A 12,490-nucleotide genomic window follows, 5' to 3' on the forward strand; every position below is an offset into this window, starting at 1 on the left:
TGGAGGCTTCCAGATGTACTGCTCTCCATTGCCCATAAACATCACTTCCTGTCAACAGAACAAGGAATTACATTTGGGGCAGAGCTGGTCACGTGTTCATGCATGTCTATTAGTATTTGTGAATATAAATAAAATCAGACCCAGTGGGGTTCATAAAGGATATAATTAACCACTTTTAACATGCAGAAGTATTGTAGCACAGAGCTGGTGTTAGTAATGTAGTGGATGGATTTCATAAAGTATTGAAAATATTTTCCCTGGAAGGTGGGGCTGAGGAACCATGTGCTTATATTCTGGATGACTCAATTTCAACATGTTGCGTCATCCACAAGAAAGCCAGTGGTGAGCCGCCCTGCAAGCAGACTGTGTACACATGTAAGCCTGTGAACTGCGTGTGTTACTGAACTCAGGTCACAGCAGAGAGTGTGACCTTGCTGACCTCACACAGGGCAGCAAATGGTCTCCAACTGTCACCTGGAGGGGAGCACAAAGCCTTATAGGCACGGTAAAAGCAGACAGTCTTCCTCCACTCCTGCTGCTGCGAACATATGGAGGAGGTGACACTGCTGAGAGCAGAAATATCACCAAGAACTCTACGAGAAATAAACACAGCTTACTGCCCGGGACTTCAAAGAAATGCCTACAGAAGTGCGACCATATCACAACAGCACGCACGATGTAACTGAGTGCGGAGAAAACTGCAACACTGGCACAATTACAAACCGTGTAGATCCTCCGCAGCATCAACGGGAAATCTGACACAAATACTCTGCTCACTGTACCTGGACTACAACCTGCATATTAATCTGTCATACTGACGCTGACAATAAACTACAGGATGAAACATTTATCACAAATTTGTAGGTCGATACAACCGACAGCAATTATCTGACCACGACAATCAAACTTTTCGGGCAAACTAACCTGAATGTGATTGTTTAAATTCTTGTCTATGTACTTCTTGTGTTACTGAAGGGTTCCAGAGGGTGCACCAGATAACTCAGACGATGTAGATTTGCATGATGTAAACGTCTGATGGATGGTGGATGAAACACGGCATTGGCATTGTCCCAACTAAATTTTTCCAACCTTTTCTGACGTGCACGGTCTCATTTATTTTTGCAGGTTTCCAACATTACTTCGAAAATGGTACCAATCTGTCACCAGCTATTTTGATAACCATATTTGTAACTCTGCAGCGGCAATGACACATCGTTAAGAGGCAGGTAATTGGTTCTTCTGCCACTGTCATCACGTGCCTACTGACCCCTACACTGCCCCTATCATTCATCTGCATATTGCATCTTGCGGACACATAGTTAAAATTTTTTGAGGACGTGCACAACTAACACTGGACGCAGGATATGCGAGGCAGCCATCATGCGCACACAAAACATGTAGTTAAAAGCTTAACGGCCAGTATAAAGCCCAGTATGCCAAAACGCAGCCAGCCAACGCAGAGGTCAACAACAAAACACACAGGGTCGTGCTAGCAGCTCTGAGACTGTACTTGGGCACAGTGGTGCTTTGAGCTAAATGCTAACATCAGCATGCTCACAGTGACAATGCTGATGTTTAACAGATGTTCACCATCTCAGTTCAGCGTGTTAGCATTGTAACATTTGCTATAGCACCAACCAAAGTACAGGACGACATGGATGTCTGTAATAAATTTACCTTACAGTCAATCTCATGGTTGCTTAGACATTTTTATTAAAAGCTACAAATGTCAACCTCATGGTGGCGCTAGAGGAACAGTCAGGGGATCATTAGGGTTCATCTTCTGGGGAACACGAATATCTGTTCAACTCAGCCTTAATCTGCTTTGTGCCATTATTGTTTTTGTGCCTTGTAACATTATATCAGAAAGTTTACCTATTTCCATTAATAACCAGTTTATGTGTTATTCATGTGGGAATTTGGTCCCATTTGAGTTCCATATGACATGTTTTTCTACCCTTAATATAATCTCTTCTAATCTCAAAACCTAATCCAATCTTTACGAACCCATTCTCCGCTTATTAGATTTCTACTGCATCCTCATCATCTTCATGAGCATATGTTGTTTGCCCAGTTGTCAACGGATAAGATGCAGCTGAAAGCTCTGGAAAAAAGCTGTTAGTAAGTGCACATTTTCCTTGTGTAACTACTGTATATATCGAATGTGTGAAACCTACCAACATACCAACCTTTGGGAATGAAGGGACATTGAAGGCATCCATGTTTCTACGGGGCAACTTTGTGCTGTGAGGGTGTGGTGGAGGAGGGGCGGGATGTGACGGCGGCGCGTGTCGTGGAGGCGGTGCCGGTGGCTCCCCCATATCTGTCCCGCTGTCTCTCTTTTGGGGCGCCTTGTCGGCCTTTCTCAGCTTCCTGACGCAAGCGTACTCGGCCGTCTCCGGTGGATGAGGGGGAGACATGACCTGGGCCTCCGGTTCGGGCAGCCCTCCTTCCACATCCCCGTCTGGGTCTGGGGGTGCCGGGGTGTTGGCAGGGACGGCTGGAGGGGCCGGAGTGTCCGTCTGCCCGGCCCTGCCTACCATGGCGTACAGGGCATCGTCAGTACGTGTGGTGGAAGAGCGTCTGCCAACTTCTGAGTAAGTGTGCTCTCCGTCCTCTCCAGTCCCAGAAGGGATCTGGGGAAGCTGCCTGCCTTGAGAACGGAGGTCAGAGTTAGACCGGCAGCTGAGCAGCAGCAGAGGGTCCATGCTTGCTGGGCGGCTCTTTTTAGACGCCTCTGCAAGGCACATACAGGCCACAAACAGGACGCCCACCATAAAACAGAATTCACATACTCCTCCTATACCGGACACTTCAACAAACATTTGTGAAGATGAATAAATCTCTCTTGCTGACAGTAAACTGGGAGCTGACGTAGATGTTTGAGAAAATGCGTCCAAATTGACTTCATTCCACTGCGGTGGAAGCGGGACAAGTATGAAGCAGGACATATGCTTATATTTTCTTCAAACCCTCTCAGGCTACTGTCACAGTGCCCACAAACACAGTTCCCTGTTGACTGTCAGTGATGGAGCTCCAGGACTTATCTTGGCTCTCTGATTTCTGTCTTTGCGAGAGAGAGAGAGAAAGATGCATGTTCATAAATCAAGATTGAACATTCCGGTGGAATAAGGCTGAGCCGTAAATGTAATGTGAATTCTGTTTTAGGGTAAATTCGTCTTCTAAAGGGTCCTTTAATTTTTATTACAAATAGGTTTTTGCATGAATTTAGGGCCCAGATCAGTTACTGAGCATTTACCTAAATGTTTATTTGCATTGTTAGGGGTTGGTAATGTTGTTTTCGCGGCATCCAAGCCTGAGATCAATGATTACCCCAAATCAGCACGCGCTATAGTTACATTTATTTGTGGATAATTGTTCCATTTATGTACGTATTTGTCATGCTATTGATTGAATTGATTTTCCATTTCTGCTATTTCACGGACTATATTGTTTCTGTTGGGTGAAAAAAAACCCTGTTACCTCCACATGTTTGTGACTTTTATGCTTTTAAATAAGCTGAAGGATTAAATGCTCCTGTGGTTGAGAATAACATTCAACTCAAAGAGAATTCGCCAAAAATCTCCTTCTCCATGTTTTCCAAAAGTGCTTTGTCATGCAGCTAAAAACAAGATCAGGTTTTCATTTCGGAGCTACGAGGTTTTCACCAGGCAGCAGTGAGTTCGGAGCACACAGGGTCAGGATTTGTATGTGAAAGATGCACTCACTTTTCCCATTGCAGTTCATCTTGTTCATCTCAGTGTCTGATTTACTGATGGACCGCAGCTTCGACTGCCTGAGTATACCCTGACAACACACACACACAAGGCCAGTTAAACACTAATTAAGACTGAAGAGGTGTCCTCTGAATGATATTGTTCCTTTGTGAATTGACTTGCTTCAGCTATCTCGGCTGCAACACAAACGAAACATGGAGGAGCGTGTTGCCTGATACCTACCATGTCCATGAGACGGTGTTTTCCGCCCTCGCCGGGAACATTGTGTGTCTTCCCCTTCCTGTGGTAAACACAACCGCTCTGTCACACAGGTTGACACTTACTACAGTGATGCACTTCTGTGTGTTTGTGCTTGTGCAGAGTTTGAGTCACTGTCCGTGTGTGTGTGTGTCTGAGTAATCTTGTGACTGTGTGCACGTGTGTGTGTGTGCGTGTATGTGAAAGAGTATATTTGCATATGTGCTGCCAGTGGTGGAGAGTACATTTACTCAGGAACTGTATTAAAATATTATACTTTTGACTTCAATATAATAATAATTATTATAATACAATGATAATTTTTACAGCTATAATTACTAGTTACTTTTCCGATTACCTTAAGTTTATAAAATACAATTAAAGGTGGAGTCAGTCATTCTGGAGAAAGATAGCTGATGGTTGAGTCTCATTCCCACATCGTCGAATAACAATGACTGGTAAACCTGGGAGCATGAATGCCATCTGTTGTGTTTCGCTCCAAGCCACTTTGTTTGTTTCTTATTCACCATAAACCCAAAGCGTCTGTATTTGACAACCTGGGAGTCAACTATCTATCTCCAGAATGATTGACTCCACCTTTAATTGTTAAACGTTTACCCCCATTAATCTCTCATAAAAAAATCCTTGTCTAGTTGGGGCTTGTCACGTTTCAGATCAATTGTGAACTAACTAACCTGTGAAAAAGATTAGAGAAAAGTAAAAATAAATAAATACAAATTTGTGAAGCTGACCCTTGTTTTCCTCTCCCATCAATCATCTCACAACCCCTCAGATTTATCTTGTGCCCCTCTAGGTATCTTTAATGATATATTATTTTACTGCAGTACCTTTACTACTAGAACAGTGGTTCCCAACCTGTGGGTCGGGACCCCCAATAGGGGCCGCCAGGGCTTTACGGGGGGTCGCGAGGCCTTTTTTTTTCAGTTTACTCAATGATAGAAAAGGGGTCCCTTAAGAAAAAAGGATGTGAACCACTGCTTTAGTACATTTTGCTGATAATATTTCAGTACTTAACACTACTTAAGTAAAGTACTCCTTCCACTACTGGTGCATGCATGTATAAATATTCTAAACGTCCTATAAATGGCATATGTGTCTCAGTGTGTGTGTGTGTGTGTGTGTGTGTGTATCAGGCATGCTCTCACCTCTGGCAGCCCACGCAGAGCACCACGATGAGGATCGTGACAACAAAGGCTGAGGCAGCAGCGATAGCACCCAGCAGCAGGACCTTGCCGTAGGGAGGAGCCGTGAAGTTCAGCCCGTCCTGCATGGAGGCCATGTGGGAGCGCTGGCGCTCACTTGCTCTCACACACTCACACTCACACCCTTACAACTCATGCACGCAGAGAAGTGCCACGGTCTCACTGGGATCTGCAGGCACAGAGTGGTGCTTAATTACAAAATTATCTAACCTTTACAAAACATTAAGTAGGTTAACAAAGCAGCGGAACCAGAAGTAAAATATTCATGGTGCAAAAAGCAGAAGGGAAGGAGCAGTTTGAAAAGAGGAAAAAGTGAGAATTCACATCCAGTCCTGAAGCAGTGAAGTGAACAGACATTACGCCTCCGGCATGTGCTTCTGCTTTACCTTGTTTGAGGGATTACTGAGATTTATGTGTCACACTTACATAGACATCAACATAAATGCTCACCAACAAACATTTTCAGGTATGTGTCTACAGTGTAAAACAGTGCGCAAGTACTTAATGTAATCCAACAGTTACACATTTGCAACCTGCTTCACAGCTAAAAGATAAAACACACAGTATATCTGACGTATTACCCAGCGCAGTTTCCAAGAGAATCCAGTGCTGATTTGTTTGTCAGGTAGCTTCTAACATGGGTAAAAACAAAATTTCCTGTGGTTTAAACCATTCAAACAAGAACAAACATACATATTGAGAAGGCACAATGAGTCACAGGGAAGCTGAACATGCCAGCAGGCAGAGTAACCTGAAACAATGAAGGAGACAAGCACAAAAGCAGAGCGAGCAGACAGAAACATCTTTCTTTTGCTTCTTCTCTGCTCCTTGCTGCTTGCCAGACAATCTCACATTTGGCAGAGAGTAATATGTTTCAAATAAACAATGAAAAACACAAAGCTGTAACAAAAAGAACAAACAACAAGCCTGTTCTAATCTCTGTCAAATCGTGCCATCTGTCTACTGTGACAGTCCGTCTTCATGTGTGTTTATGTGTGCGTTGCTCGTCTATCAGTGACACACACAACCGAAAGGCAGACAGCACGAAACATACCTCCTGGTTTTGTCCAAAGTCTTGTTGAACTGAAGTTTTCGGGACGATAATACTCCAAATGTCTCTTGTGTATTTATTCAGTTTACAGCTACAGATTTAGACCAAACTCTTCCTCACTCCTCCTCCTCCTCTTTGCTAACGATCAAATCTGACACTTGGACAAATTACTTTAACAATTTGCCTGTAGTCTGGTGAACAGTGAGTATTTGTTTCTGACAGTTTGCCAAAGCTGTGGACACCTCAAGAAGGAGAAACCAACACATTTGTGGACGTTTCTGAAGTTTTAGTATTAACAGCAGAGATCTTTGACGTCAGTGAGGCCTAATACGTATTCAAGCAGCCCAAGCATGAATGTCTGGTATGCTCTTCTTCATTCTTGCCTCTTGTTTTGTCCTTCTATACCTTGAGGACAGATATGTCTGTTGGTTTAAGCCGCACCCATTCCCACCTGGATGAATTTTGTTGAATTTTGTCATCCAAAACTCTACTACCTTTGCTATCTACTCCATTTTCTGTCGCCCCAGTGGGCTCGTGGTATAATAAAATATACTCCCCGGAGGCTGAAAGTGATGGATTATTGAAAAAGATGCAACTGTCTATTTCAGAAGTGTTTTGTACACCAGCTTTTACAGCAATGGTCTAATGGTGCCTGAAGAGTAGATTTTGTAATTTATGCCCACAATTTTTTTCGGACAACTACGTCATGTCCTCCCCATCCTGGGGGGGAAATCAGCTTGCAGAACACTGAATGATTAGCATCTGAGGGGATTCAGAAGTGCATATACCCAACGCCCGATTATAAAATAATAATAGTATAATAGTAATAAGGAAAACCCTTCTGTCTGTCTTGCCAACATATTCTCCAAATCTGGCTGTATATGATTATCCTGCACCATTGATCCCATCTTCTTCAAATATGGCACGCTTTATCTCAAGAGTCCCGTGACTTAAAGGGACAGTAAAAAACAGTGACGTGTCACCATATAAGTGCTCAGGGCTGTTAGGTAGTCTCTCTGATCTGACTTTTAGGTAAAGTGGTTGTTACCAATGATTTTACTGTTTTGACTACAGACAAGAAGAAAAAAAAGCAGCTTCACAGTAGAAGTCTGGTGCTATATGTTTACTATAAAGCAGCTTCATGAAATCTTTTTGTTATTGTTAACAGAAGTTAACCCTGAAGGTCCATCTGCACACACACAGAAAGAAAGATCAGCAAACTAGTATGACGTGACTCACACGGTGAATCTTTTAAAAGGTTCCCTTCAGCCCTCTGTAACTGATATTATAGTCCAACTGCAAACACATTAACATTTTATTAAAAATATAATGTTGTTGTTATTATTAAAATGAAGATAAAAGGTCTTTGGGAAAATTTCTGAAATGATCCTTCATCTTGGAGGCTGAAGGGGCGTGTTAGTGTCAGTGCTTGATGGACAGCAGCTGGCAGGCTGAGCCCCAGCAGGGGAATGAGACACAAAGTAAACAAATGCTGCATTCACGTGGATTCACGTAAACGGTAGACGGCAAACCAGATATCATGTTAGTGGATGAAAGCAGGACAGTAGCAGAGAATACTGGCAACAGTAGCAGAAATATGTGGGTGGAAGTGAGGCAGGCTGAATGAAGCCTGGTAACTATAAAACAACTACCTGTGAGTACCCACCTGTTACTCAAAGCGACTAATTATGCAGAACTTTAAACCTTGACATAATTTAAAGGGGTGAGTTACATGTACAGTTGTCAGGAACAGGGAAAATTAGCCACAGAGACCAAAACCATTTTCCGTATTTTAATATGGGGCCTTATAGAGAGACTGACTTACTTCTGTAAACAGCCTCAAGTGGCCGTTCGAGGAACTTTTTACTTACGTGTTTGTTTAATTTTTCTGCCACGGAGGATGCTGCTTGTTCAAGACAATGCGTTCATGTTTGTAAGTTAGATAAGTAGGATAATGTGTGTTGTTGTTCAGAGTCTCTTGTGGTGTGTAGCAGGCTGCTGTCTCTTCTGCCTGTGATATAATGCTGATGTTACTGCTTTATGCTAAATTTAATTAGGCTACATCAAAATAAGGTCTTCATCTACGTGGATTGATACTCTAACGCAGCTCAATGGAGGGTGTGGTCTGTTGTAGCCATAATATCACTCGTCAGCGCTGTAAAATCACAGCTGTCAGGATGCAATGACTGATCTTTCCTCTGATGTTTAAGTTTCATCTTTATGGTGAATGTATTCGGACTATTTATTTACTGACTTCACTCTTATCTGTACAGTATCTGCTTTTCTATTAAAACAGTAGAGACAGGACAGGAGTTTGTCAGCCTCTGCTTGGTAAGTTTTGGTAAGTTTAGGGTAATTTGCATTTCTTTTAGTAGATCCAGCTTTGAACCCAACAGTTCTCAGCATGAAATCTAATTTGCACCAGATTTCACACACGGACGTCTCGGTAGTTCTTTACACGCTGCTTGTAGTTTTCTTTGTAAATTCAGGTGCAATCTGACCACAGAACAACTGTGTTTCCTAATTCAGATTAGTTACTATTAATTGGATCTATCCTATTTTACAACAGTGGATAACCAACATAATTACATAGTTCTTTGAGCTTGTCTTAAGAAAGTCACTAAAGCAGTGAACATGTTTTCCCAGCATGTCTATCAAAAGCGTTTTAAAGACTGTGACCTGCTTTTAATTCCTCCACCAGCACCTCAACTTTAACAGAACATTTCCTGAGTGAGCAGTCTGAAATATTATGTTGGATTTAAAGAACCATAAGCACCTACGAGGGAATGATCATTTAAATTACAGCTGCAACAGTGTCAGTGTAATTATATCTGTGCTGATTTGACAACAGAGCCGAGGAGTGGAGATGGAGAGGGTAATGAGAGAGAAGAAAGGGGAAAGGTGTAGGTGTGGAGGAAAAGAAAGGAGAGAGAGAGGAGGGGAGGAAGACATGCGTGGGAGTCCTGTGGCAGGTGTTTGAAGACGCTGAAAGCTAATGATGAGAAGAGGCTGTCACATTTCCCAACAAGGTTTCCCGGCTTTCCTCCCGTTCCCTGTCTCAATGAGTGTGTCCACACCTCCCCACCCATTCTTCTCTCCCTCTATCCCCCTGCCTCTGCCTGCGGTGTTCAGCCACAGTGACGCCTCAGCACTGCAGTGTAATCTCTGGCCCTAGAGCTGCCTCGTCAGAGCCAACCAATTGGACGTTGCGCTCAGAGCAAGAGCAAGAAATGACCCTCCCCCGGCTGCTTTCCTGCTAAACAAAGCCCCCTCTCCCTAAGCCACAGAGAGCCCCCCCCCTACCCTGCCTGTGGTGCTCAGTGTGCTCGTTACAAACTACCAGCGAATACCTGCAGGTGCAGATTTGCCAGGTGTTGCCCTGACCGTGTATCACAGACCAAAAGGCTACTTACACTGACAAGGGCCCATATGTGGCATGGAAACTGGAGCATCATCGATCATTAATGTTTGCTTTCTTTACCGAAACACGTTCATAATGTGTGTCAATTAAAACAAAGTGACATAAAAAATACATAAAAGTTCATTCTGTACCTTCGGGGAACAGTGTGTGCAACAGAATGTCAGCAAATGAAGACATGTTTGAAAGCTATAAAAGGTAGTAAGTGGACTTTTGAGCTTAGGTTACTGCATATATGAAATTCCTATATGAAATGTTTTTTAGGGCATGATATGGTATAAAACAAACAATATTGTGATTATTTTGACAGATATTGTGATTGTGATATGATTCACAAGTAGTGGGAATGATAATTTTTGCATCACAATTATCATTTTCACTATAAAAAACTATTAAAATCATCATAATGTGAAATGTGTTGAGGTCTGTACCAAAGAGACATGTTTTATCTGTAGTGGTTTGTAGGTCAGGGCATCACTGCAGCACTACAGTACTTCATTATAATGCTGGGCTGTCACACATTTTACCTTTTGTTGGTTCTGCGATTTGAATATTGTACTTATTGTGCAGCCCTAGCTCTTCTTCAGTCAGAGGACCGACAGCAAACTTGGACTGCTTGTTTGGACGATTGTTTTCATTATTAATTCATCTGTCGATTATTTTTAGATTAATCGTTTGGTCTATAAAGCACCAGAGAGAAATGACAAATGTCTGTCACAATTTCCTAAAGACAAAGCAGATTTCGTCAAATTGGCTGTTTTGTTCAACTACAAAATTAAAGATATTACATTTATTATCATTAATTATCACATAAGACAAAGAAAAGCAGAAAACATTCACATATTACAACATGGAACCGAAGGAACATTTTTACTTTTAAAATAATTCAAACGGGTAATCGACTATCTGATTATTTGTCTGACAATTGACTAATCAATTAATCAAATTAATCAACTAATCGTTGTAGCTCTGCAGGAGTCACTACATGTGAATGAATGAATGAATGAATGAATGAATGGATCAATGTTTGGGTCACAACAGTCACAATATGGAGCTTCAAGGATCAGTCGATAAACTGAGTAGAAAATGAATCAGCAACTATTCTGATCATCAATTGATTTTTAGAGCAATTTTTCAGTCGATTAATCTGTTATTTTCACAATTAATTGATGTAATATAAAGTTTCCAGAGCTGAATGTGATGGCTGCTTGTATTTTTCCAATCACCAATCTGAATCCCAAAGACATCTGAAGATCCTCACATTGGAGAAGCTGGAGCCAAGAATTGCCATTTTTTGTTTAAAAAAGGCCTCAAATGATTAATCAATTATGAAAATTGTTGGTGATTTCCTTTAATCGACTGTTGTTTTGGGTTTTCTGGAGTTGTATAGATCAAAACATGAATTGATAAATGGAGAAAATAATCAAAAGTTGCATTTGTAGGCAACTGAATGGATGACAGAAACATGTCAACCTGTTGACTTGGATCTAATGTCAACGATTAAATGTCTTAAGAGGAACATGACATGGACATGCTGGGTGACATATTTGGCTACAATCACATCATCAGATTATATTTTATAGGCAAAATTTAACAAACAAAAATGTTTTTTTATCAGAAAACAAAAGCTCTAACTCTGACTCCTTCAAACAATAAAAAAAATAATTATTGTTTCTGCTTACAGCAACTGTCGAGGCCATGAAGTCAAACAAGGAATTATGGTGTAATCCTCATAAAAATGCACTTTAGGAATACATTTAGCCCTACAGTGCTGCAGTAAACACCAGTAGGCTTTTCATTTTCTAGGAACATGCACTGCATTTACATGTGTGTTCATTATTAATAACACTGGAACTCCTTTCAATAAGCCCGGCCAGCCGGCAGTGGCCTCTCTGCCGAATCTGCTCAGGTTTTGATAAACCACCTGGGAGTTCATGTGGAGCGAAAACCTCACCCTCTGTGTAACACAAATAACAGCAATGTGTGTGTGTGTGTGTGTGTGAGAGAGAGAGAGAGAGAGAGAGAGTGTGTGTGAGAGAGAGAGAGAGAGGAGGCTGCTATTGTGTGAGAATGTGAATTAGGTCAAATGTTTGCTTGCAACAACGATTAACCATGCCCCTGTGAGGAAGAAAGCTGAGGCTCTCTGTCTTTATCTGTGCAAACGCTGCCTCTGATACAAACACCGCCTGACATTATTCATTCATAGCAAATTAAAGAATAATTATAATGTCTTGTGATCACATTATTCACATCCCCCCCTTTTTTCCCAGCAGCTTTTGGCAGAGCGAGGGACCTTGAAAAACAGGCTGAACAACAACAGCTGAAAGTTAAACAGGGAATCATCCTCCCCATCATCACCATAATGTTTTTTCTGTAGATCTGTTTTGTATAATTAAAAAAATGCTCCATGAAGGGGCTTGTGTGTGTGTGTGTGCGCGCGTCAGGGGAGGTTGTATGTACGTGGCTCATGATGGCACCCACTCAGCAGGCATCAATCACAGGCTGGGTTGCCCGGCTCACCGCGCCTCTGGGCTCCGACACCCCTCAAACTGCAGTGCTGCTGACAACAGGTTCCACACCACGACTCAAATGAGACTGAGACAGGAAAAACATGCAGGGTGTGAACTCGGATTTGTGGGTATAATTAAAAAAAAAATGTGCCCGTGCAGGTGGGGGCTATAGGCGGTCACAGAAAATGAGGAATTTCAGGCTGATGCAGTGTGCTTTTATCACAGGGGTTTGTTTCAATAAGCCTGTAGCGCCAGATATTATTTTTTTCCTCCTTTTCTTCTCTAATCATCAAAGCGTTTCCGATTCATTTCCA

At 42.0% G+C, this 12,490-nt stretch overlaps 2 protein-coding genes across 2 annotated transcripts in view; both read right to left on the minus strand.

Annotated features, from left to right (window-relative positions):
* The window catches only part of LOC118323908 (basic salivary proline-rich protein 4-like), a 6,315-nt gene extending 3,607 nt beyond the window's left edge, over positions 1-2,708 (minus strand). The window contains exons 1-2 of the mRNA XM_035655977.1: positions 2,190-2,708; positions 16-48 (exon numbers count right to left, since the gene is read on the minus strand). Coding sequence (XP_035511870.1) covers positions 16-48; positions 2,190-2,708 — 552 coding nt within the window. The remainder of the gene's footprint in view (positions 1-15; positions 49-2,189) is intronic.
* A 934-nt stretch (positions 2,709-3,642) lies between these two features.
* Positions 3,643-5,360, minus strand: si:dkey-70p6.1 (uncharacterized protein LOC570575 homolog). Its single transcript, XM_035655978.1, has 3 exons — positions 5,141-5,360; positions 3,960-4,017; positions 3,643-3,807 (listed from the first exon to the last, which is right to left on the minus strand). Exons 1-3 carry the CDS (start codon positions 5,272-5,274, stop codon positions 3,643-3,645), a joined length of 357 nt encoding a protein of 118 aa, XP_035511871.1. The 5' UTR covers positions 5,275-5,360.
* Positions 5,361-12,490: the final 7,130 nt, after the last annotated feature.

This window comes from Morone saxatilis, unplaced genomic scaffold (genome assembly GCF_004916995.1).
Source record: "Morone saxatilis isolate NCDOM2014 unplaced genomic scaffold, NCSU_SB_2.0 Contig15, whole genome shotgun sequence".
In the NCBI taxonomy this organism is placed as follows: Eukaryota; Metazoa; Chordata; class Actinopteri; family Moronidae; genus Morone; species Morone saxatilis.

Bases quoted from the DNA above. Each gene is read 5' to 3' on its own strand.
- si:dkey-70p6.1 (XM_035655978.1), bottom strand. From the start codon at position 5,274: ATGGCCTCCATGCAGGACGGGCTGAACTTCACGGCTCCTCCCTACGGC. The intron at 4,018-5,140 runs GTGAGAGCATGC...TGTTTACCACAG, and splicing joins CTCTGCGTGGGCTGCCAGAG to GAAGGGGAAGACACACAATG. The intron at 3,808-3,959 runs GTAGGTATCAGG...GTGTGTTGTCAG, and splicing joins AACACCGTCTCATGGACATG to GGTATACTCAGGCAGTCGAA.